At 36.2% G+C, this 25,270-nt stretch overlaps 1 protein-coding gene across 2 annotated transcripts in view; it reads left to right on the forward strand.

Moving 5' to 3' along the window:
- The window catches only part of ESYT2 (extended synaptotagmin 2), an 84,546-nt gene extending 59,675 nt beyond the window's left edge, over positions 1 to 24,871 (forward strand). The window contains exons 11-23 of one of the 2 annotated variants that reach the window (XM_027781718.2): positions 809 to 857; positions 1,519 to 1,608; positions 2,144 to 2,239; positions 9,642 to 9,704; positions 11,698 to 11,772; positions 13,168 to 13,254; positions 14,043 to 14,192; positions 15,008 to 15,396; positions 17,615 to 17,713; positions 18,321 to 18,452; positions 20,428 to 20,533; positions 21,506 to 21,555; positions 21,683 to 24,871. In XM_027781718.2, coding sequence (XP_027637519.2) covers positions 809 to 857; positions 1,519 to 1,608; positions 2,144 to 2,239; positions 9,642 to 9,704; positions 11,698 to 11,772; positions 13,168 to 13,254; positions 14,043 to 14,192; positions 15,008 to 15,396; positions 17,615 to 17,713; positions 18,321 to 18,452; positions 20,428 to 20,533; positions 21,506 to 21,555; positions 21,683 to 21,728 — 1,432 coding nt within the window. In that variant the 3' untranslated portion in view covers positions 21,729 to 24,871. The remainder of the gene's footprint in view (positions 1 to 808; positions 858 to 1,518; positions 1,609 to 2,143; positions 2,240 to 9,641; positions 9,705 to 11,697; positions 11,773 to 13,167; positions 13,255 to 14,042; positions 14,193 to 15,007; positions 15,397 to 17,614; positions 17,714 to 18,320; positions 18,453 to 20,427; positions 20,534 to 21,505; positions 21,556 to 21,682) is intronic. The other variant, XM_055804931.1, reaches the window with a different exon arrangement.
- Positions 24,872 to 25,270: the final 399 nt, after the last annotated feature.

The raw sequence follows: 25,270 nt of genomic DNA on the forward strand, positions 1-25,270 counted from the left end.
TTCCATAGGCCTACCTTAAAGGTAGTAAACTTAGTTGGTAAACTAAGTGTTTACCCATAAACGTTTCAGGGTTTTAGTCAGCTTCTTTCTCCAGTAATTTGTCACCTTTATTTCTTGCAGAGTTTTGGAGCTTCTCATTGTTGCTTTCCATACAGAGTAGAACTCCCTTATCTTTCCAGCTCCTTCTCTCTTAACAGGAGCAACAGTACCTACTTCTCTTCTCATTAAAATAAAGAAGTAGGTAGTACAAAGGCTTCTTTTCTTTGCACTTCTGTAATCTTACACTGAAGTGGTTGGGGGGAGGAAGTGGCATAGCGTGTACATCAGTACTGATAAAATAAAAAGCCACGACAAATGTTCATGCTGTGGCATGCAGTTGTCTGCCTTGTTTAATTTTTAGCAGATTCCCTGATACATTTTTAGCTTGTGTGAACAAGCTCTCTCCCAGACAATGCCAAGGCATGAATTTGGTCACAGCATACGTCCAGGGGCTATTTCCAGTGGGTAGTTTGGATGTAGTCGCCATTTTGAGAGTTTGGCCAGGTGTATGGGAGCCGTACTGTGCCAGTTGCCCTCGTAGCTACAAAATGTTCTCTAGTATAGGCATATTTTCTGTTACCCTGCATTCATCTTTGTTCAGCCATTTCATTCCCTACTTATTCCTCTCTTAGGAGCTAAAAGAATAGTATTCTGCTCTTTTGATCTCAGTGGAAGCCTGGAGACTCAGCAAGCACAGGGTGGGGTTTGAGTTCTGTGTTAGGTTTTTTGCTTCTTGGCTAAAATACGTATTCTTTTTTTTTTTTTCTAGTTTGATGATCGATTTAATTGAAGTTGAAAAGGAGCGTCTTCTAGATGAGGTAAGTGTTCAGTAAGCTTTGGTTTTAAAAAGCCCATATGTTGTATATGTAGTTATTGTACTATTTTCCGGGGATAGTTCCTGTATATACGTGAATAACCTTAATGCTATAGAAATAGATTTGCTGATGATCGGTACAGTGGTTTAAGAGATACCTGAATTGGTGAAATCTGAAGAATAATGCCATTATTCTGTCTTCGGATTTTAAGATTACTAGTTGATAAATGCAAAAACCAGTAATCTATGTATTTGGTGAGAGCTCTTTCTTGCAGGAGATAGTTAATTGTTTGGTTTAATTATTATCGGACTTAACAGACTAATTTTCATCCTGTATGTAAGGGAAGAGAGATTTTATAGTAACGTTATGCAGGGTTTGTATTTCCAGAACATGTTTACAGAACTTTAAGAATTCTCTCCATAGTTAAAAAAAAACATTTTACAATATAACATAGAGGTTTGCATGGCAGTTTTTGTTATTCTGTGTTGTTATATTTAGTGTGAAATAGGACAGTTTAAACAATCAGATCTTTTCAGGTTATGCAGACTTCAGCTCTATGCGATTTCTAGTGGAGTTAGCATTTCCTTAAATGTTCTGAGCTGCAATTGCAGTTGTGTATCTGTCTGGTTTCAGTTTATTTCACATTACTTTGCTTAACTTTCAGTGGTTTACTTTGGATGAAGTGTCCAAAGGAAAATTGCACTTAAAACTGGAATGGCTCACATTGATGCCAACTGCTGAAAATCTAGACAAGGTATTAAAGGAACACATTACTTTTATCCTAATCTTGATTGTTGTGGGGTGTTTTTTGTTGTGTGGGGGTTTTGTTTTGTTTGGTGTTGGGTCTTTTTTTGTTATTGTTGTTAACTAGTATAATTCTTTAGTTGTGAAATTGTATAAACCTGTAACTTTATTCCAAGCTATTTATCTTTAGAAATCTCAAACCAGTCATGACTGCCAATGTACTCTTGTGGCCAAGGGATTTTAAAATGCTTTTGTCGTCCTCTTCTCTTAATGTTAGGTTTGAGAGTATTAGCTAATGGCTCATTAGCCTGAGAGATGAAGTGAAATATCATATCATAATCTGTCCAGTCTAAAAAAAAATAATTAGGAATTGGGTTTGAAATACATATATGTGAATTTTGAAAACTTTGGTTGTATGCTTCATAGTGTGCATTTGTGAATGTTTGCATTTTGGGAGACGTTTTAAAAATATTTTTCAGGAATGGGAAAGAAATAATAACATTATTTGATTTTTCAGAAAGGCTTACAGTATGTTTTTGGTTTAGGTGCTAACAAGCATTAGAGCTGATAAAGACCAAGCCAATGATGGGCTTTCTTCTGCATTGCTTATTCTCTATTTGGACTCAGCAAGAAACCTGCCTGTAAGTTATATTCTGCTAGATACTCTTTTGTCATGGGTCTCTCTTGTGTACTTCCAGCATGTCTTGCTTGGTAGTATGGCACGCTGCTCTACTAACACACATTATGTCATGTTTTTTATACTTTTTCTTATTTCAAAACGTGTAATGTAAGGTCCACATTTTTAGTAGTATAGTATTACAGAGGTATCTTTAATAAAACATTACCCTTTAATCAGTGTGTTTTTTCTTAAAAGAATGCTCCTTTCCTGGACTTGAAAGGCTGCATGGTTTTATTACACAGTGTTTTCCATAAATAGTATGGGACTAGCATGAGCATTTTTAAGGAACTAACTGGGAAAAGGCCCACTTCCTTGAGTTAAGGTAAACCTGCTTGCTTTGGTTTAGGGTATCTGTGGTAGGTAGACTTGAAGGTACTGAAGTTCTCATCATGAAATCAATACTGTGCAGTTGGTGTTTATCAGTGGCAGAATACTTGTCAGAGATTTCTGTGAAGTTGTCGTTTGGAGTATTGTTTATTTGCTTGTGCAAAATACAAAACAACAAAAAAAAGATGGTTCTGTCATTATATGGATTCTATTATGGGACTGTGAAATAGCTTGTTTATGACAAGCACAGACTGTTTTGTAGTTTATTTCAGGTTAGTACTGTTCCTGGTTGTAAATGGTAACAGTAATAAATTAAACCCTACCACAAATAGATATTTGAAGCATAACACTGAGTTTTGTTGTTTTTCGGCATTGCTATTAGATGAGAAATTCTGGAAGTGATGACTAAAATACATATCATAGAATAAAGTTTTCAAGCCTCAAATTTTTTTGCATGCATTTTGCAAATTTGTCCCCTCATCTTAAATGTCAGTTAAAACACTGCATCAGAGTGGTAACAAATGAAACTTTAATAGCCTAAACAATTTACATCACTGATTAGTGATTTCATGTCTGTTCCAGGGTGTACAGAACAGTGTTTGAGTGTTTGGAAGTAATATTTATAGGTTATCTTAAAAGCTAAAAAGATGCAGCTCATTTGGAATAGTCCTGCATCATCTTTTTAACTTCACTGTACTGAATTCAGTAGAAGTCTGTAACTTGGCAGAAAAAGAGTAGAATTACTGTAGTACAGAGTAAGCAGATAGAGAATAGAATTATGGTGTGCTTAACATCAGTTTCAGAATACTGCAACACACAGGAAAAGTCTGTCTGCCATCTGTTTTGTGAACTAGATTAATTTGAACCCATTTCTGTATTTTCTTGTTCAACTACTGGATTTTATGCAAACTGTTACAAGTTGAATATATCAGTTAAAATACACTAAAGTATCCTACTTAACATGGATAATTTAAAGTTCTGTCATCCACAGTTTCCAATTTTTTTCCATACAACTCTGCTTCTTTGTATTAGATTAGCTTTTGCAACAAATAGAGGCTTTGTCATAAGAGTAGGTTTTTCCATTCGAGTTTTAAACAAACATTCTGTAACATTGTCTCCCTCCTTCAGAAAGGTTAGGCTGCAAGTCTTGAGTTACGCCTACTTTTGGGGACAGTATTTTAATTTCACTGTCTTAATCAGTACTCTGATCAGTAGATCTCTAAACTCTAGGGCACAGAAAGGGGAAGTTCCTTGCACAAAGCTGACCAGTTAAGAAATTTGGGAACAGGATCCCGAATTTCTTATTGCTGTGTCAGCTGTTCTCTCTACAGTACAAGATTGCCGGAGTGGATTGAAAATAAGGATGGTCATAGTGTAGGACTTATTTAACCCTCTTTTTTTTTTTTTTCCCTCCTTGCTCTAAAAGCCCAGAAAAGCAGTTGCTGCAAATGACTCAGTATTTAACTGCAAGTCATTTTCTTTCCAGAAGCGTGTTGTCAAGAATATGATAGACAGTAACACTGAACAATTGAAAATTCCATTTACAAATTTACAACAGTAAAATAATACAGTACTGTGTTAAATTCAGGTTGTCCAAAACCAGATACAAAAAAGCTTCACAGTTAGGTGGGGGGGGAAATATCACGGGAAGACTTCTTCATGCAGGAGGACTGAAGAGATTCCTATAGATTCTACAAAGACAACGCTTAGATAATGTCATGGAGCTGCTAGACAAACTGCAGTGAATTATAGCAAGTACAACTTTGTCCATTTGATTCTAATATGGAACAACATTCACAGGACTAAACATGAAAGTCATCTGGCTTCTCATGTTGTGTCATATTCACTGCTGGGGTCATGTAGCATAACAGCAAAAGTAATTGCTCTTCAAGATTGCTTGTGTTTATGGGGAACAAAAAGTTCAAAGAGAATGAAATAGTAAAATTACACTGACCTTTATTAATAGTTTTGAAGACTTTTGTCTACAACTTTTAATGTTACAGCTGAAATATTTCCTAGATGAATAAGTACTTTTTATTACCTTCAAAATGGATTTCTTAAGTTAATGCTTATCACTGGTACACTGTAGATCTTGTCATCAGCCTTGTTTTGTTTGAGTTATAGTGGATAATCCCCAGCACAGGGATTTCTTTCGCACAGATGTATCCTATTTGTGGGTTTCTGAGACACTAGGATGATTTATCTGACATGTATTTCAAGTGAAATAGAAACAGTGTAGAAGGCTGGTCTCTAAATCTGCTTAGTTGGATCTGCCATATAAATCTTAACTACCAAGAGTAAACTTGGAAAGTGGGTAAATATCTTTGAATATAAATAAAAACAAAAAACCCCTTTTCACCTTGCTGCACTACTGAAAGTAATTTTAACAGATAAAACTATTTGAAATGGCAAATATTTACTTACTTTTTGTTATCTGCTGTTTTCTCTGGAATCTTTTGACTGTTTTCCTTAACTTTTTTGTGTAGTAAAGCTGCTTATGCATTCATTCTGCCACAATCCCATCACTCTGCTTTCTCCTTCCATTTCCATCTTCCTAAGAGTATCTACGAGGGAAACTTTGGGTGTGGATACTTAAAAGAGAGGAGAGCATCGGGACTAGTCTTTTGTGAAAACACTACCTCACTCTATAGAGCACTATTTGTGAGTTCTCTGGTATTATTTGTATTGTACCTTTTATCTGCCAGAGTGTGGATTAGCGCTACTAAAGCCACTCACTCTAGTGGAATGAGAGCATGCAATTTGTTTTGCTGCATGGTTTCAACAAGTGTGCATTGTTTTTGTGCTATTTTTATTGCATTTTAAAGGCTACTTAAGTTTCATTGATCAGCATATCATTGGGTAAGTAAATAACTTTTTATGATAAAAACCCAAGATGACTTTGTTGCAAAAGCTTTTACATTTAACCTAAATTGCTGATTCATTGAGAAATGAAATGCATACTATAAAATGCATATTATATTAGCACACTGTATGCTGGTGAATTGTTGGCTTTTATTGCAAAGAAATGAAAATAATAAATCTTACAACCAACATCCTTGTAGTTGCTTTAAAAGGTGATGCACTCAATGTTTGTAAGAACTTGCAACCCCTCCACAGTGGTTCAAGTACTGCTTTAAAAATGGGTGTGGTTCTTTGTGCTCCCCAAACTATAAATTCCCTTGTAAATTCTGTTTCACTCCATGGTGCTCCTTGTTTTGCAAATTCCCAAGCTCCTTTTCTTTTTTTCAAATTAGTCTGTAGTTAAGAAAATCCAGGCTAGGCAGAACCATCAATTAATATATTTTGCTTGAATTTAATGTTACAAGATTATTACAAGCTAATGAGCATCTGAATGTCTTCAATCTGTAAACACAACCTTGGTATCCTCAATAAGGATGAGAATTTGTTCAGAATGAGAACTCCTTTGCCACAGAGACATGGGTATGCCGTTGTAGACTGTGCAGATAAATTTGTTGCTGGCTAGCTACTTTTGGCTGATAACATAAACCTGGATTTAAAAAAACCTTCCCCTCTGCCTCCCTCCCAAATCTCTTTTCTGTGGTTCTTTCAGTTGTTTCTGTGTAGAAGTTAAAAGTATGGAAAAGTTACATCCATTACCAAAATTTGTTAAAATTTAGTAAATAGTGCAGTTCACAAACTATAGTTCAGTTATCTTGGTATTATACTGATATGTAGTTGCTGTTTCTTTAAGTTGTAAAAATACTAGATACATCCTAAAAATAATAATAATTAAAAAAAATTCTTGTTAAAGAGTGTAGCCCTGATGTTTTTGTTGGTCTTTAGGGTCTTTGCATTAGTGCATGTCATCTGCATATAATAACATCTATTTATACATTGAACAAAACTTTCAAAATCCCTGAAGCGATCTGCGAGTCAGAGTGGAACAGCAACCATTTCAGGATAGCCAGGTAACAGCACTCTTAACTGCCTTGCTCTGCAGTTGCATGGGTGCTAGTCCTGCAACAAGCAAGAGGATGAGATTTGGCTGGAGGCCAGGAGTGAGGAGAGAAGCGTAGTAGCCCAGAGGTAACTTCAGCAGTTATAAAACTCCATCTTGTTTTCAGGGCATCTTTAAACATGAGGTATTAAGCAAACATTCACACCTGCAAGTTCAGATATCTACTGAGACTGTGACATGAGTTACTTGAGGGGGGTGGGAAGTATTTAAAAGAGGGTTCACTTTATATGGAGAGAGGAAAATCCAGTGCCCTGAGTGCTCTCTTCCTTTCTAGACAGTTTTATTGACTCCTGGGAACCTAGGTTCATGACACCTAATTCAGACATTTACCCATCTAAATTGATTTATCTGCAGTTAAGGAGTATGAATAGTGTTCTTAGTATAATTTCTGAAAGTGAGTAGCACTAGTTTTATTATGTGTTATGTTTAATCATACATTTTGATGTATTCATAACATTTTTCTTCTAATTTGTTGTCTATATAATATATAAATTATCCAAATTTTAAATCAGCTCTTACAGATAAGTGATTGTCTTCTGGTTATCAATTGAGGGCACGCTCACAGATTTAGAAACTTCTAAAGCCCCATTTCAATCCCAAGCAAGACTTAGTGAGTCAACAGAAGTAATGAGTTGTACTCCAAAGCTTATTGAATTAGGACCTAGCTTAATAAGGAAACAGCTTGTTTGTTGGTGTAATTTATTGGTTTGTTACTAGTGTTCACTGCAAATGTCACTGGCTGTTACAGAATGCTAACCTGAAATCTGGTTTATTCCACTGTGTCAGCTATCAGTGTAGTTCTTGGATACCTATTCCCTTTTCCTGTGACTGCAGACACACACAAAACCATAGGAAGACAATTCTGTCACCCAGGGGAAGACCTTTTCTTGGCTTTTTATATTGAATACTCCCTTTTCTTCTCCTAGTCTCCTCCTGCCCAGCCTTTCAGCCACCATCCTCATGGACCTGAAGCTCCTTCCCTTGAAACCTCAAGTCTGGCTTAAACATATTTGCCCCAGCTGATGTCCCTCTTGGCCTATCCTTGCTATGATTCCAGAGGAACTGAGACATGTTCATTATCCAGGAATCATTGGTTGTCTGCCTTTGTAATTGATCACATAGGTTTGTTTTTGACTTTTAAAATTATTTGAAATAATAATATAGGGGGGGAAAACCGTGTACTGAATATACAGGTGCAGACATGAAGGAAACATGGCCAGTAAGTTAAGGGGCAGTTTAGGATTCAAAATTATCTTGATGAATTACAGATATGATCTAGAAAAATAAGGTACTTTTCCATAGAGTACAGTCATTGCATCCATATAAATATGGGATGGAAATAGTTGTCCGATGGATAGCCCAACAGCGACAGATCATGCTGTATCATATTGCTATGAAAGACAAACACCCTCCTGTATATAGAAGAGAGGAATGCAGCCTCTAAGATGTATGGACTCACCCTTCTGGTCTACTTAGCCGTTACTAGGCCCCGATTTTGGCTGCAGCAATTTAAGGTATGGCGGACAGCCGTAATGATAGTAAGAAAGCCAGAAAATGTGACTAGCAGAGGAAGAGAATTTAGCATTATGAGGTAACGATGGGGATGGAAATGATACAAGGCTGCTGCAAACAAAGTGGCTTTTTCATGTTTGTCAGAAAACAAGAAACAGTGCTTAAACTCCAGCAAGGAACAAACCCATTGGGCATTAAAAATGTTTCTAATGAGAAGGATATTTAAACATTAGGATTGATCTGTCTAGGGATATTGTCCAGTCTCCATCTTGGAAGGTCTTTAAGTACAATACAGGTAAATAGCTGTGGAATATTCCTTAATTTTATTTTAAGACAAATAATTATTTAAAAAATCCCATAAAACCAGCCAAAACTTATTTCTGATTTTTATCAGTTTCACCATGAAGTATTTGTCCTGAGACAGAAATTTTTAAGCTAAATGCTGGGAATCTTGCCATGTATATTGGACAACTTGAGGATATGGACATTCCAAAAGAAAACATAAAAAAGTATTTCTGCATAAAGGTTACATCTCTCTTCAAATTATAGTCGCTTTTGGATTTGAATTTCAGAAAGGTATTTCTTTTGGCAGAGCACTGATAATACCAGTTCCTGTTCATAAACCAGCATATTTTAAAAGGCCATTATGCAATTTTTTCTGTTGCCACACGCTACAGCTTTTAAAGTAGAATTCTCCCTTGAAACAAAACTTTGTGCTTAAAGAAAAAAACAGCTATAAGTATAGTAACTTGAAATCTGTTTTATTTCAAAATTCTGTTCTCTGAAATTATTTCTTACGACTTGAATGAAAATTTTATGTAACATTTTCGTACTTTATATGTATCACTTGAAGAACAATGTGTTATTCTTAAGCAGTTTTTTCTATTTTATTTTAATGGAAAGTAGTCAGGAGTTCTGTCCTGCTAAATCAGTTCAAATTTCTGTTAGTTTATTTGCTTGTCTTCATTCAAGTAAAGCAGTAGACCTTCATTCTAGTTAGCGTGCTGTTTGTATCACTCATCTGCTGAAGAGGCTCGAATGACTTTGACTTTTATAATGATCTAAGTCCTGTCAGTACTTTCAGCATTGTAATTTCTCCCATAAGAGGACTCCTTCGCATAATTACTTGACTTACCATCAGAGAAGCTTCTATGTTGCGAAAATAGACCAAATTTTATAAAGGTTCATTCAGAGGGCAGTCCATAGGACATCAGGCATTCAATAAAACCAGTTTTGTGAATTTTCTTTATTATGGTTAAAAAAACACTGGTAAGGGAAATATAAGTGGACTGAAAGTGAGTATATGAGTTTTAAAGCAGAATACAAACATTCAGAGACGACAAGAGGAAGAAAAAGAAAGCTCTGTCAGACTTTTTTTTGTTGTTGTGGTTCCTTCATTGTTTTGTTTTAAAGATTTTTGGGGGTTTTTAGGTTGATTTTTTTTCCTGCTTTGCCCTATATTGTCATGTCATAATTAACCTAGTGAGATTTCTTCATTGCATGACTTATTAACCCTGCCTATGTTCATTCTTTCCTGACTTAAAAGCATAATCCATTAGAATTTAACCCTGATGGCTTGAAGAAGGCTGCTGTTCAGAAAGCCCTGAAGGTAAAACTAATATAGTTGTCCATTTAAGGTCACAAAAGTAATTGGAAATGCACAAATGCCTGCAACACTTCTTTTACAACAGTGGATGGAATTTCTGTTGCCAGGTATCTATTTAGTGCAATTCCGTTTTACTTAAATTTGGTTTCAAGAAGCAATCGGGACATTGGTAAAATACTGTGGTGACTTCAGTTGTAGATCAGCTGAGTGGAGTATAGACTGTTTTTGAAGACTGGGGGGAAAAAGTAGTCCTGAGAGTTAATTTGAAGTAGTGACTTAAAGAACAAGGCTGACATGAAAGCTAAGACATCTTTACATACTGAGTGATACTTTATTAGTCAACTCTGAATGACTAACCAATAAAATAAATCTTTGACATGTTTTGAAATAATCTTATTTCTGTTAGATGTTTCCAGAAGGATTTACATCTTTTATATAGATGCTAAATAAATTTAGTCCAGCTTTTTGATATGGAAGACGTAGAGTTGGGAGGCAAACTTGGAAGGCATAAGCCAAGTTCTCAGCTGGAAGAACTTGGACAAGAGGCAGTCTCTAATAGACTGTCAACAGCAAATCTGTCAGCAGCAGGTGTTAAGAGGTGCGTTGTGTGTGTAAATATTGCTGCCTATTTAGCATGAATTAGAATTACTTATATTTATGTATCAGCATAGGCAACAGAGTCTTTTTGTCAACTTCTGTGGTTTCATCATTTTATGAAGAAAAGGGAGTTTTGGGCACCTTTTTATGGACAAAATAAAACATATGTCACCTAGCATTTTTAAACACCATCAGCTGGAGTGTAATCTCACTTTCTCTTCCCTAAACGTTTGTATTCTGTTGTCTTTGAAAGCTAAATATTTTGGATTAGAAATAATGAAAAAAATGCGGCATTCATCCAAGAAAGGAGTGCTTTCTTAACAGTGTTTTTTCTAAAGTAAATTATGGTTATAAGCAGTGTGTCACATAAAAGTCAGGTAATATTAGTGAAAGTATGATGTCCAAAATATAAGTTCAGATCCAAAACTATCTAAAATATGCACATTCTTAATTTAAAAATGTAAAATATTTGAATCACTTGGTTGTAATTGTGACCTTACATGCATTAAGTAGATTTTAACTAACTTCCTGTTTACATACCTGATCTGTACAATTTCCTACATGGTAGAATTCAAAGTATATTATTAACCATGTATACGATATTTTCTAGGCCTTTTAAACTGCATTAACACTTGCTTGAGATGATTAACTTTCATGTCTATCTTTTCTTTCAGACTTAAATTATTGTTAGGTTAGTTTAACATTTGTGAAAGAAACATGTAGTTGGGAATGTTCCTTTTGTGTATATAATGTGTTTCTAAACTGATGTTTATTTTCACAGTTTGATGTAATGATATACAGTTGGTGAGCAAGGCTCAGATATGGCAGATGGTTGATTCTCTAATAAAGAGAATTTGGTAAACTGTAGAAATACACATCAGGTACATTACAGTGCATCTTCTTTTTCCCCAAACTGAAAAGTGGGGAATATCAATGTTCTGATATTACATGCAGTTTAATAATACTACTGCAATGTAAATAAAGTAAGCTTCCTGAGTTTGTGCTTTCTCCATATCTCCCATCTGCATGCAATATTCATTTTGCACTTTTAACTATGCTTCATTAGCTTTGGGGGTTGTAATGCTCATTAAAGGCTAAGAATTTGCACCTCAGCAATTTAATTCAAAGAAGATGGAAAGGACTCTAAAACTCATGCCTCTTTATAGCATTTTGCTTCAGCATATTTAGGGTAGTTGGATGCCTTCATGTTAAATGTGTTCACCAGTTAGTAGCCAGTCTGCTATTGAAGTCTGAATGAAAATGAATAAAATACTGAGGATAATATAAGCACATAGTAGAATGCATATGATTTGTATTTTTAAGATGCAGACACTTAAATTTCAGCAGAGAGAGGTTTTGCTTTATTCTGAAGGCAAAGTTTTTGCTTTTTCTTCATCAGTCAGGAAAGAAAATAAACAGCAATCCCAACCCACTTGTTTTGCTGTCAGTTGGACACAAGGCGCAGGAAAGTAAGGTAAGTTCCTACTCTTTATACTCTGTTTACAAACATTTGGTGGTTCTGTGGCTTGGCATTGGCTTTCAAGCCTTTGAGTGTATACACTGCACTAAAAGTTACCACCAGAACTGAAATTGCCAACAAGAAGCCAAGGATCAAATGGGTGCTTAATCAGTCTAAACTGTGAGTAGAGGTCAAGTTTTAACTATTTGTAGATGTTCTGATCTGCAGCTGGGATTCCTACAGTGGTGATTATACAAATAATAGTGTGGGCAAACAGCAGGCTTCAAATCTTGATCAGTATTTTGAAAACTTACAGAATCACAGTGTTAGAGAAATGCCAAGGTTGAAAAGGGCTGCTGAAGATCATCTGCTTGAACCTTCCACTTAAAGCAGGGCATTAGATTAGCCAGTGCTGTATAGCTCTCAGAACTTGAGATCCAAGTTCCTCACAGACTCCTGAATTGCTTGTGCACCGTTCTGCTGCTTTCCTAGAAAACATTAGCGTAGTTGAAGCTCTTGGTGAGAACCTGGTTCTGCAGACCTGAAAACAGCTTTGAGTTGTCAGTCATCTCTCTCCTAATCGGGTGGTCTGTAACAGATGCTTATCAGGAGGTCGATCTTGATGGTGTTCCCTCTGATTCTGATGTAAGGCATTCAACATGCCTGTCATCTTGTCTATTACTAGCCTCTGTGCATTCAAACAGCTCTTTAAAATAAAATAGCTATAGTGAAGCGATACCTATATAGGTAGATATATACAATATGGGTGTTTTGTTTGTTTGTTTTTTAAGTAAAAGTGTCAGTGAGCGAAAAGGAGAGGACATCTAATTTTACTTTTTCGTACATTGTCAAAAGTTGTCAAAAAGCCTAAACCAGATGATACAGTCTTAATTTTGATACCTATTAGAGAACGGAGATAGAAATTCAAGTCCTTTGTTCCTGGAGGTAGTGCTTTTCTTCTCTCTCCCCCCACCTTCCCCTCCATTAATGGCTTGCTGAAAGTAGTGAATTTGGCATGGCTATTTGGAGATTAGAGGGGAAAATACGAGTTTCTAGGAGTTTTATTGATTTAGTTGAGCCCTTTGGAAAAGTACGAGAAGAGAGAATGTGCCAGTCTGAAGACACTGTGTTTGTTCATAGACTGGTGTGAAGTAACAGTTCTTTAGGAGGCGTTTTACTTTACATACAGCAACTTCAATGCAAAACATACCCTATTACATGTCCTGGGTATAGTTTTATATGTCATATTATATATGCCTCGGGTAGATCCCACTTGGCCTTTGTTTAAATATGTCAGGCTTCAGACATAAATTTTGCAAAGCCAAAATGAAAAATGTACTCAACTCTTGATACTGGCTTTATTAGACAAAACTGTTTTATAATTGTATGCTTCCTGTTTTCAAACTTTAGATTCGATACAAGACCAATGAACCAGTATGGGAGGAAAACTTTACTTTCTTTGTACACAATCCCAAAAGGCAGGATCTGGAAGTTGAGGTATGTTGTCTCACTCTCTTTAGATACCTTTATTTTCTAAGACGCTGCAGTATTAACATTCAAACATTACAGGCTGTTACAAAATGAGACTGAATATGTTGTGAACACCATAAAATTATGCTTAGTGTTTTTTAAGATGAGGCTATGAAATGTTCATTTGCATTGACGTCTAAAAGGAAGAAAGACTATAACCAATCAGTCACCAGAAGAATATAGTTGATTGTTGTCTTAAAAGATAAAAAAAGTATGTTTTGATACCTGTTTCAAACCTTAACAGTCTTAACTGATAGCAGAAAATACTGTTATGTATGGCTGGTTTGTTTCCTTTCTCATCCCAAGGAAGTCTTTGCTTTGCCCAGATACTGTATCCCTTTACACTGATGACATTTACCATACCTTTACCTAGTTCAGACAGACTGAAGTGTAAATGAGGACTGTTCTAGTTACTATTCCTCTAACAGTTGTGGGAATTCATTTTTAACACAGACCGTTTGGAAACTGTGTAGTTATTTTGATCAAGGGTCAGGTAGATGTAGATGTGATGGTTAGTTTCCTGTCTTGCTTATGCTGTAGAAGACAGGGATGAAGAAACTCGGCATTCCATATACTTGCTGTTTCCTTCTTCAACGTAAAGTTGTCTTATGATCAGGGAAATTTTGTTGAAGAACAAACTACAATCAATATTGTTTTGTTTTTTTGTTCTTAAATAAAACTGTAATCTCCTTTTCTTTCTCTGAATTCTTACAAAGCAGATGATATAAAATGACTTAGCTTCTGTGTTCCTTCAGGTGAGGGATGAGCAACACCAGTGTTCTTTGGGGAACTTCAAACTGCCTCTAAGCCAGTTGCTAGAGAGTGAAGATTTAACTATGCATCAACGGTTCCACCTGAGCAACTCCGGTCCGAACAGCACTATAAACATGAAGATTGCACTCAGGGTACTCTAAAGCTTTTCCCATTGTAAATATCTGAAAGCATACTTAAGACTGTTGTGACTTCTGGTCTTCTAGCTTTATGAAAAAGATAGTACATTCCCTTGGGTTCATAAGGCTAGTGATCTGAAATCACCTTTATCTTTTCTAGAAATGGAACTGAGTCCTGATGGTTTAAAAAGAATAAAGTTTATAGGGAAAGAAAGTACCGTCCTAGTAGTAGAAAAATTCGGTCCAACTTTCAAGCAAATTGGAGATTTGAAGACAAAAATTGATACCTGAAAGTTGGTTTGTCTTTTTCCCCAGCAAAATAATTTGGGTTAAGATAGTATATCTCTTTGCAGACACTGTCAAACATATGTTAACTTTGTTATTTGTTCTTTTCTACAGCACTTTCTTGCTTACTTGTTGTTAATAAATCAAAGTAAAGTATAAAAGAGAAAGTAAGGATAATGAGTAAAAACATGTGATGTAAGATTAAATTTCAAAAAATTAGAAGAAAAAGATCATAGCATAGCTTTCCAGGTGGCTAGAGCTGCAAAATAAATAGCACTTGCACCAGAAATGTGTAGAGTGTGGAAAGGGAATAATGAGGAGACTAATTCTGAATGGAGAATTTCACATTTTTTTTTATAGTTAACTGCAGTTGCCACAAAAAAGATGGGGCTATGTTTTGCTGTGCAGAAGGTTTCCTGTTATAGAGGGAATGATAGTGTCTGAACTTAATTTGTCACCAACCAGTACTCTTGTAGAAACAATTTTTTTCCTGTTTTATTATACTGGAAAATAGTTAATACTATATGTATTTTTATGGTATCTAGGTCCTTTCTCTTGAAAAGCAAGCAAGATCTCCAGATCATCAACACTCAGCCCAAGTAAAAAGGCCATCTCTTTCCAAAGATGCAAGAAAATCATCTTTTAAGCCTCAGGTTCCTGTCTCACCACCACCTGATTCAAACAAACCTGTTCCAGCTTCCCCAGTGACTGATAGTGACAAAAAGACTGATACAGCTGAAAAAAGTCAGCCTCCCAATGCCAGCCCTCACTGGCCAACAGATCTCAGCCGAAGTTCCTCCAGTCTTCACGCCTCTAACTTTTCTTATTCTCCCAGCCACCTCTCAGTCAAAGAACCCACTCCTAGCATAGCCTCAGACATATCTCTGCCTATCGCCACACAGGAGCTACGGCAAAGACTACGACAGCTTGAAAAGTATGGTGTACATTGCTTCGTTTTGTAATACATCTAAGTTAATTTATAAAAAATGCCATCAGTGCAGCCAAAGAGTGCTTAGTTTGCATTTCAGTAATATTTTTTACTACTGCAGTCTGAGCCTAGCATTTGAAAATCAGTCGTGATTTTCTGTTTCCTCACGGTACCTCAGTTAGATAGATCTTGCAATAAGAAGTTACTTTACCATTGCAATAATCTGCAAGATTTAGTCCACCTTGTTTTCATAACTAAACTGCTGTAGTGCTAAAAAGAGTGGGATGGTAAGAGGGAAGGATATTTTTCGATACAATATTAATAACTTTCATGGCAATAGTTGCCTGTTTCACCACTGAATCCTGTTAGCATTAATAATAAGGCAATTGAGCTGAATACAGCTGGTCTTTTTAAATTAGAGGTATAGTTGACTATAAAGAATGTTAAATGAAAGTCAGTTACTACTTAATTAATAAGGATTGCTGCAGCTATGCTTTCTTAAATTCTCTATTAATTTTTGGTTTTTACTTGCCTCAGTGGGCAGCTATACTCACCAGTAAAGATAGCTGAGCAGCCAGTCTGCTCTGAATAGGAGAATGGTAACCATTAATTCCCTATTCATGTAGTTCTCTGTGAATCTAAGTAGAAAGATTTCAATTTTTTATTTGTGAGGGACTGAAGTGATTCATCTCTTTCTCTGTCAGAGTTCATAGAATCAATAGTGTCATACAGCTTGGAAGGAACTTCTGGAGGTCAGTCAGCCCTCTGCTCAAAGCAAATCCTACCTCAATGTTAGATCAGGTTTCCTGGGCCTTGTCCATACAAGTTTTGAATATCTCTAAGGGTACTAGATTCTATAAACTTTCTCAGCAATTCCACTGCTTAACCACTCCACCATGACGATATTTCCTTATTTCCGACTGGAATTTATCTTGCTACAACTTGACTGCAGCCTCTTGTTCTTTTACTGTGCACATACACGAGGTGTCTGTCTCAGTCTTCTCAATAATGTCTGTTTTAAGTAGTGAATCACTGCAACTGAATCTGCTCTTGGCAGTCTCTTCAATTTGTACAAACCCATTTCCTTTACCATCTGCTTATGTGCTCCAATCTCCCATGTCTCTCTTCCAGCCCAAAACTGTGTTAGATTGATAATTTTGATAAACGTTGAAATACTGCTCCTTATTTAAACCACAAAATTTCATACTTTCTCATTTGGTTAGAATGGTAAAGCTACAGCTAAGGAGATCCTTTATTGCAGCCCCATGTTTTTGGGTGCTCTTGATTTTTTTAGATATTTTTATTTTAACCAAGAAAATACTGGACGTGAAGCACTTCATTCTAGTTTTTAAAGTGAATGACTTGAGAATTTTAATGGAGCAATCACTTTTTAGTAGCTGTTCACAAAAGATGCCCACACTCCCTTGAAGTAAAGATATCCTTCAGGTATCTGAGAAATGCTAAACTTCCATATACTGTCTTGTATGGAATGGAAAACACTTGCAGTCAGTATACACAAACTAAAACAAGCATTTCCTAGAGATGAGGGAACTCTGCAAATATTGGCCATTCTTTAAAACAGAAATTCTTAAACACAGTGCTTGCTTTTTATTTAAGCATGGCCTGTATTTATAAGTGTAAATTGATTCTACTCTTCTTTTTGATGTGGCATGCGCTACAGAAAAGTGAAATGGCTGTGTTTATACCGTGATTTGAGCTTTTAAGACAGTAAGTGCGTTTAAATATCACTATTTTAATCCCAAGAATATCTATATTTCTACATTAGGGGATTTAGAAAAGAATGAGCTGGCCTTCTAATTGGTTCCTAGCCATAAGTAAGAGTGGTCCGTGTCTGAGTTTTTCATTGCAGTTTGCATGATTATTCTTTCCAGTCTCCTAGATACTGCTTTAAAGTTTATTTTGGAGTAAGCAAGTTCTTTAATAGTAGTGGTTTTCAAAGTACTGAAGAACAGATGATCTCTAAGCTGATAAGAACACCTAGCTTATTTTGGAGAGTAGAGGTGTTGCACAAGGAACTGAAGTACCAGAAACTGATGAAGATACACTCATACACTGATGTGTGCTCTCTTCCATGTTGGTCTAGTAAAAACTTAAATGGGTAATACATGACTTCTGGAAAAACTTTTTGGCATGTATTTCAGTTAGGTCTTACTTCAAATCTGCATTGTAAATACTAAGCGTAACATTCTACTTTTTCCTGCAGTGGAACAACTCTGGGGCAGTCTCCACTAGGACAGATTCAGCTAACAATTCGTCATAGTTCACAAAGAAACAAACTGATTGTGGTAGTGCATTCCTGCAGGTAAGCAGAAAATAACAAATTTCATTTCTGTGCATATTTCTTTGTAAACTTTGTGATATCTTGACTTACCTTCCTGAATTCGTTGTCTGGATGATCTTTGTCATTTTTAAAACAACATAGAGATTGTAAGTATGTGTAAATACAAAAATATACAGAGCTATGCTCAGAATCAGTAAAAACTTCATTGAAGATTTTGCTGTGATTTTTGTCTGAATACTCTGTCAGATTTTAAATGAAAAAGGCATGTAGATTTTTATCAGTAGTGTCTAAAACATCGTGAACAGGCTGAATTTTTCCTGGGATGACAGACAGAATTTTTGGAAAGCTCAATCTAGATTTGAGTTGGAATTTAAGAAATCATGGGCAGACAGCAGAGCTAGGAATACAACGTTTATTTGATTTTGTACAAGTCACTGCTTGGCACTTTTTCCAATTTTTCTTTTCCACTGCTGTTTATCTGTGTGCTCTGTCCTGTGCATCATACTTTGTGCAGGATATCCCATAATTGATTCGTGTACTAAATTAAATGATAGTAATGTAGACGCTTATATTCAGCGATGTCTCATTCATTTTCTAAGTGGTTCTCCTTGTTTTTTGCTGGTCACAGAAATCTAATAGCGTTTTCAGAAGAAGGATCCGATCCATATGTGCGAATGTATTTATTGCCTGATAAGCGACGATCAGGAAGAAGAAAAACACATGTATCAAAGAAGACATTAAACCCAGTGTTTGATCAAATGTATGTTTTAAACTATGGGTAGTAGGTTTATATCATGTAATTGCAATGCTGCTGAATCAACGCTTCTGTTTACCTGAACGGATGAGCTGTTGAAACCTCTAGTTGTCACCAGACTTGTCATACCTTTCTCTCCTGCTATAATAGCTCTTCCCATCTTTCTATTCCCTGTTATGACTGTAGACCTTCTCACTCTTTCACCAGTTCTTTCTTCTTTTTTGCCTTATCCTATGTCAGTTGCATCCCCTTTGGGCTGGTAGCTAAAAAGCAGTGTGCACCTTCTGGCAGGTGGTCAGAACATCAGTGCTTGCAGCTGGCGGGTGCTGTTGGTATCCCTTACTGACAGAAAGCATGTTGTCTGACTGGCTGATTGCCTGGCTGATAGATGCTGCCTCCTTGGCAGGACTGGCCAGCCAGTGTCTGTTCGTGATTGAATTGTTCAGTTGATCAACCCAGTAGCACCTCTCAGCACCCAGGGACTCAGGAATTTTCTTTGTAGGTTAGATATAACCTATAGAAATATAACTTGCCCACAGGTTGGAAGTTGTGCAAGATTGTGCTGCATAAAAAATCCTTATCTTTGTAGTCAGCTTTTTCATGGTAGTTTCCCCTCACACTTGTACCCATCACTTTTCAATAAAGGTGACCTTTCTCTACAGACAGTTAAACTGGGGAAAACACGCTTCAGTCCATTCTGTCCAGGGGGAATCTGTAAATCATTGGTTAGAGGCTCTGGGAGGTTTTCCTGATGGTACAGCGCTTTCCTGTTTATTACAGATAATAGACTTGGTTTTGTCATGGTTTAACCCCAGCCAGTAACTTAAGTACCATGCAGCCACTTGCTCACCCCCACGCCCTGCCCAAGGGATGGGGAGGAGAATCGGGGAAGTAATGTAAAACTCAAGGGTTGAGATAAGAACAATTTAATAATTAAAATAGGAAAAAAAACCCCTAATAATAATAGTAACAGTTATAATGAAAAGGAGGGAGAAGGGGAGAGGAATAAAATCCATAGGGAAGGGATTAAAAACCCAGTGATGCACAATGCCATTGCTCACCACCTGCTGAGTAGTGCCCAGCCAGTCCCTGAGCAGCAATAGGCAGGCCCTGCCAGCTCCCCCCAGGTTTTATACTGAGAGTGGCATTCTGTGGCATGGAACAGCCCTTTGGCTAGCTCAGGTCAGCTGTCCTGGCTCTGCTCCTTGCCTGTGCCCCTCCAGCCTTCTCACTGACAGGGCCTGAGACACTGAAAAGTCTTCGACTTAGTATAAACATTAGTTACCAACAACTAAAAATATCTATTATCAGTCTTATTCTCACACCAAATCCAAAACACAGCCCTGCACCAGCTACTAAGAAGAAAATTAACTCTATCCCAGCTGAAAGCCAGTCAGTTTTACTGTGCCTTTCCAAGTAAAATGTACTGCAAAGCAATAAAGCTGCTGAAGAACTGTAATGACAAATAGATGTAGATTGTGGTATGGTCTTGCCCTCACTTTCTGTAAGTTTCTGACCTAGAAACAAAATGCATTCTTCCTTAAAAGCTGATGGGTTTCCTTGGTGTGCCAGGAAAGAAAATGAGCTCTGGTTATGAAGGACTGAGGATCAGTAAGACTAACCAGCCTTTCCATTTTGGAGAATAGCAATACTGAGCTGGCAGTATAGTAGGATTCCTCATTCTGCACTCTGTAGAGTCAGTGGCTGACTCTTTGTTTAGTTTTGTGTTGTTTGCTTTTACCAGTGGCTTCTAGAGACTAAAGGTAACAAAGTCTCAAACATTGGATGTTGGTACTGATCAATATCATTGAAGAAAAATTTTAGTCAAAAACATTGGGATCTTTTTCTCCATTATCTCAGACCTTCTTTTTTGTTTTGGGAGGGGGGTGGTTGGTTATGATTTGAATTGTTATTTAGCTGTAGGAACTGAACTTGCACTTCAGGTACAAAATTTTCTCTAAAGCATCACTTTGCCTGTCAGATTTGATTTCAGTGTTTCCCTGCCTGAAGTACAGAGAAGAACACTAGATGTAGCAGTGAAGAACAGTGGTGGCTTCTTGTCCAAAGATAAAGGGCTGCTTGGCAAAGTAAGTTGACAACAAGCAAATTCTGTTAATGCAGCATGTTATTATTATATTAAGACTAAAACCCTCTTGTGATATGAGCTTGTTAGTGTTGACTGAAGCACCTGATTCACGTGCAAAGCTTTTAAAAATTATAGATTGGTTAGATGTTAAGCTTCAGTAAGAAAGGAACAAACTGCAGAGACAGGTATAAAAACATGAGGCATCTTCCAGAGAACTGTAAGTTCTGAGGCTTGCAGTAACAAAACAAACCTGCATGTCAGACTTAGTAGTCATACAGTCAGAGAAACAAAATAACCAGTAGAAAACAGGTGGTATCTCAGAAAATGTTCAAACAAAACTGGAAAGGCAAGCAAGAGTACTTAGAGAAACACACGGAACAAATGTGTGTTTAGTAGTTATAATTCCAGATTGTAGAATCCAGGAGAAAGAACTGCTACTAGAGATGTACCCAATGCCAAAACCAGCTATTGAATTCACTTCTCTGCTCTGTAGGCACTCATTAAATCATTCTATTTCCTACACATATGATTTGGAGCATGCAAAAAGGAACAGTAAATTCCTGCATCCTTGCAAATTGATGTGTTTGAGCTCTGTAAAGCATGAGAGATACCAGAATCATGGTCAGTCCATGGTGAGCGGTGTTCTTAATTTTCCTGTTTATTAGGAAGGCTGTTAGCATAAACACATCAGCTGACTGCCATTGCTGAGATAAGCCATGTTCAGAATTTAAGGCTGTGAGGTGCTCTGGGACTGTATCGCTAAAGGGTATATAGATTTTTAGGTCAAAACCAACAACTTGAAACTTTACTACAAGTCAAACAGCAGATAGCTGTGATGTCAAGGATGTAAAATAAATTGTTTACTAAGGGCATTACTGGTACTGTAGTTTACAGGATTGTGAGATTTGATCTTTAAAAGACATAGAATGAAAGACACACACAGTGCATTGATTGCTCATTTAACTTTCCACAGTTATTAATACCTCTGGCATCTGAAGAACTTGCTAAAGGCTGGACCCAGTGGTAAGTATATTATTTCCTTTATTAATAATACTACTGCATACTAATAATAACACATACTGTGTTAATAAGAGTTTTAATAATACATGCTAAATGTAAAAAACATTTCCTTTGTTTTTTTCATTTTCAGGTATGATTTAACAGAAGATGGTACAAGGCCACATGGTGCAAGTTAGGCCCATGGATACCAGGAATTCCCCATGCATAATTTTGCCAACCTTTATATATTTTTTGAAGCGTTCTTCTCACAGATGTACCAATATTATTTTTATAGCTTTACTGATTTAGTTCTTAGACACATCCCTAATAAATTTGTAACACTTGGTCATTTTATGTAGACATAGCCTTTCCCATTGTCAAACTTTGTATTTTAATTTGCTAAACGATTGTATGTGTTACTGTAATGTGCAATAGTACAGTAAAGTAACTTTTGTGTTTAAATTGATCTTTATGACGACTGTACCTATTAGAAAGTGAAAAGGTTATGTTCTGCTGTTTTCCTGCCTCGTTTTATATCTCACCAAGGTATAGTGTACCATGTAAATATATACTATTTTTTTATAATTCTTTCATGCTGGTTTGAATTCAGAAGAAAATTAGATAAAGGATATAGATATTTTCTTCTTAAATGCATGTTATTTCTTCAGATGAATCTCTTTCGTCTTTGCAGCACAATGGTCTTAATCATTTTGTGATATTCTTCAAAAACAACTGCAGAAAAACATTTTTACTGTATTGTGTTTCTGGCCCAGTGTGGCTAGCTTAAAATGTACAAAACATTAACATTTTAATATTTATATATAAATGTATTATTCAAAAGTCAAGCTATAGAATATTATAAATAAAAATGAGAATTCTATACATTCTGTATACATAGAGGGTGAGGTCCATGAATCACAGTTTCTAAATCTGAGTTTTCATTTAATGGAATAAACATAACAAACAGTACAGTTTTATTTTACAGATTCACTTGGATTTTTTTTTTATTCCTGTACTCTATAGTACTAGACATGTGACCTTCTGAAGGTATGAGAACATGGATTTTTCTGTATTATAAAAAAAACCAATAGTATCTATAACCACATAAAACTGTCCTTACTGCCATTTTCACTGATTTATAAGGTATCCAAATCAGCTTGCAATGTAAGTTCATATAGTAGGCATATGTACAAGACATATGTTATTTTTATTATACAATACTGTGCTTAAATAGTGTGATATGCTATACCTTCTGTAATACTAAAATGGAACACCAAATAAGGAAGTGTGGAACTGAGTTGAAACTGACTGTCTTTGCAGTTGCTTCATTGCAACTTGGTGTGCTTGGTGCATGAAAGAAATGCACTGCAGTGGTCCACACAGCTTTCTTGAGAAATAATGGCATTCTACTGAAGCATTGCCATAGTCTACTGCAAGACTACAGCAGTGATACACTTAGCACAAACTGATAAAAGTAGGCAGTTGAGAGCTGAAGGGAGAGTATCAGCCTGAACAGCTGAGCTCGTAACTCTTAATTTTATGAATTTGGAGGAATACTTTTTTGTATTCAGAGCCGATTTTTCCTTTTCTGGTAAGTTTTCTCAGACTGTTATAAAAACGTGCGTTAAGTATCCAAGAGAACAGTTCAGCTCTTTCAGAGCCAACGCCCTCATTCTTGGATAAGTATGCAATTAGACAAAGTATATTATTTAGCTAAGATTCTGGCATGATGTCTCAGCCAAGAAAGAATTTTAAAGCAGAAGAATAAACTCCTAAAATTAGCTTTATTGTAAATTACTGACAGAACCTTAATTCTAGATGTAGAATATGCCTACATTACTAGATGTACCAAAGTGCCTACCATAGATGTAGCTTTTTGTCTTTTTCAAGTTTAAGAATTGACTCATTTCAGTTTGTCTAAATTCAGTTTAACATGAACATTTGTCACGGATGTGTGTGACATGCATGCATACACCTCTGTACAGTGATGGCCTTCTTATTGCCACATTTATTCAAGACAATTTTAACAAACAAACTTTTGCATTGTAAATTTTGCTGCTGTAACTTTCTGATGGACTGGGCAATAGAGAGGTTCTTTGTAAGAAAATATTTCCGTTTGAAGGCTTTGCTCTATATTGGAATGTATTAGTATCTATATATATATACACTCATCTATTCATATAAAATGTAATATATTATGAAATACATATTTCCTTTACTAGTTCTTCATTAAAATGTTAAGAATGGAAAGGCAGAGAATTACTGTTAATGCAATGAAAATGCAGAAGGTGAAAGCTGATATAAATCAAGTCTAAGAGCAGCAGTTTAGCATAATTTTATTTTGCCTTGGTTCAGCCTGAGGTTGAAGGGCTTTTTGCTGTACATCTCAGCTAGTGACTCCCCAGAGTTTGATCTGTAGCTAACAAATGGGCTGTTAAACTGATACGGTGTTTCAAGTCTTAAGATTTTAGAAGACTTTGCACTTAAAAGTGCATATTCTGTCATCTGAAGTCTCAAGGGGGAAAATAATGCTGTGTTTGGGTAAATGTGAGACAATAACATGAAGTGAATAAATGAATAAAGTATATAGGACAGGTTTCCAAAGTAGCTCACAACCTAAAATTAAGGATAGATTCTTAAAAGAGCCTGGTTCCCATCTAGGAATCTAAAATGAAGAAACTGAATTACTATAATTCAGCAACAGTAATTCCTGTTGACTGTAATCGGTCCTGGATGCCAAACTCTTTAGAAACATTCTCCTGAGTTTGGATCAGAATATGACTGCCTAGATGAGACTGATTCTTTTTATAACGGAAACAAACCTCTGTATCATAGTTAACAAATTCTGATTGTTCTGTTCATATGGAAGTAGGAAGGCCGAACATCATTTTTCCTCTGGACAAAAATTGCACCTCATTATGAAGTCAATATATTCAATATCAACTGATAGCTTTTTATGTAGTTCTTGTTTATTCTGTGCCTTAAAATATGAACAAATGTTTAAGAAATGGCTAAACCCAAGCTTTGTTACCTGTATGTACCAACACATGTTCTCTACTGTTGAAACTGTTTTTAGAATTACTCTGCTTCACTGACAAGAAAACCAGCTTTCTTAATTATAGCAGTATTATAACCCAAACTCAAATCCGCATGCATCTCACTTGGATTGGGATTAAAAGAGTTTTAATTTTCTGTCTTGAATCCTTTATCAGAGCTGCAGCAAATGGTGAGAGTTGAAATGAGAACAAAGGGTAATCAATTTTGTACAGATTGCCTTTTTTTGCTCATGTAATTCTACATTATGATGCATGTATTTATTCAATAAATGGTTCATATGGAAGTCAGTGTGTTGCTTCCCTCTACACACACACTCCCTTTTCCTCTCCTTTGCATATCCCTGTCCTAATTGGTAATACGATGAGGTGAATTTTAAAAATAGTCATGTATGTTGACTACTCTAGCCTAGGTAGCCTTGCTGTAAGGTGTGTAGGCAGATTTTTGCATTTTACATGAGAAGTGCAGTCACTTCACTGGGGAGTTCCATGGCTGTGCATCTGTTCCGTCTGGAACAGATTCACGTGTAAGAATGAGTAGGTCCTTTGTTCAACTTAAGTATCTAGGTGGTTTTTTTCCTCTTAAAATGATCAGTTGAACAAATTGCCACCAATCAAGCACTGACTAATCAATTGTCATTAATTATGTTTTCAAAAGGACCTAGAACTGCATGTAATTGCCTTTT

The sequence above is a fragment of the Falco peregrinus genome, chromosome 5, assembly GCF_023634155.1.
Source record: "Falco peregrinus isolate bFalPer1 chromosome 5, bFalPer1.pri, whole genome shotgun sequence".
Classification (NCBI taxonomy): Eukaryota; Metazoa; Chordata; class Aves; order Falconiformes; family Falconidae; genus Falco; species Falco peregrinus.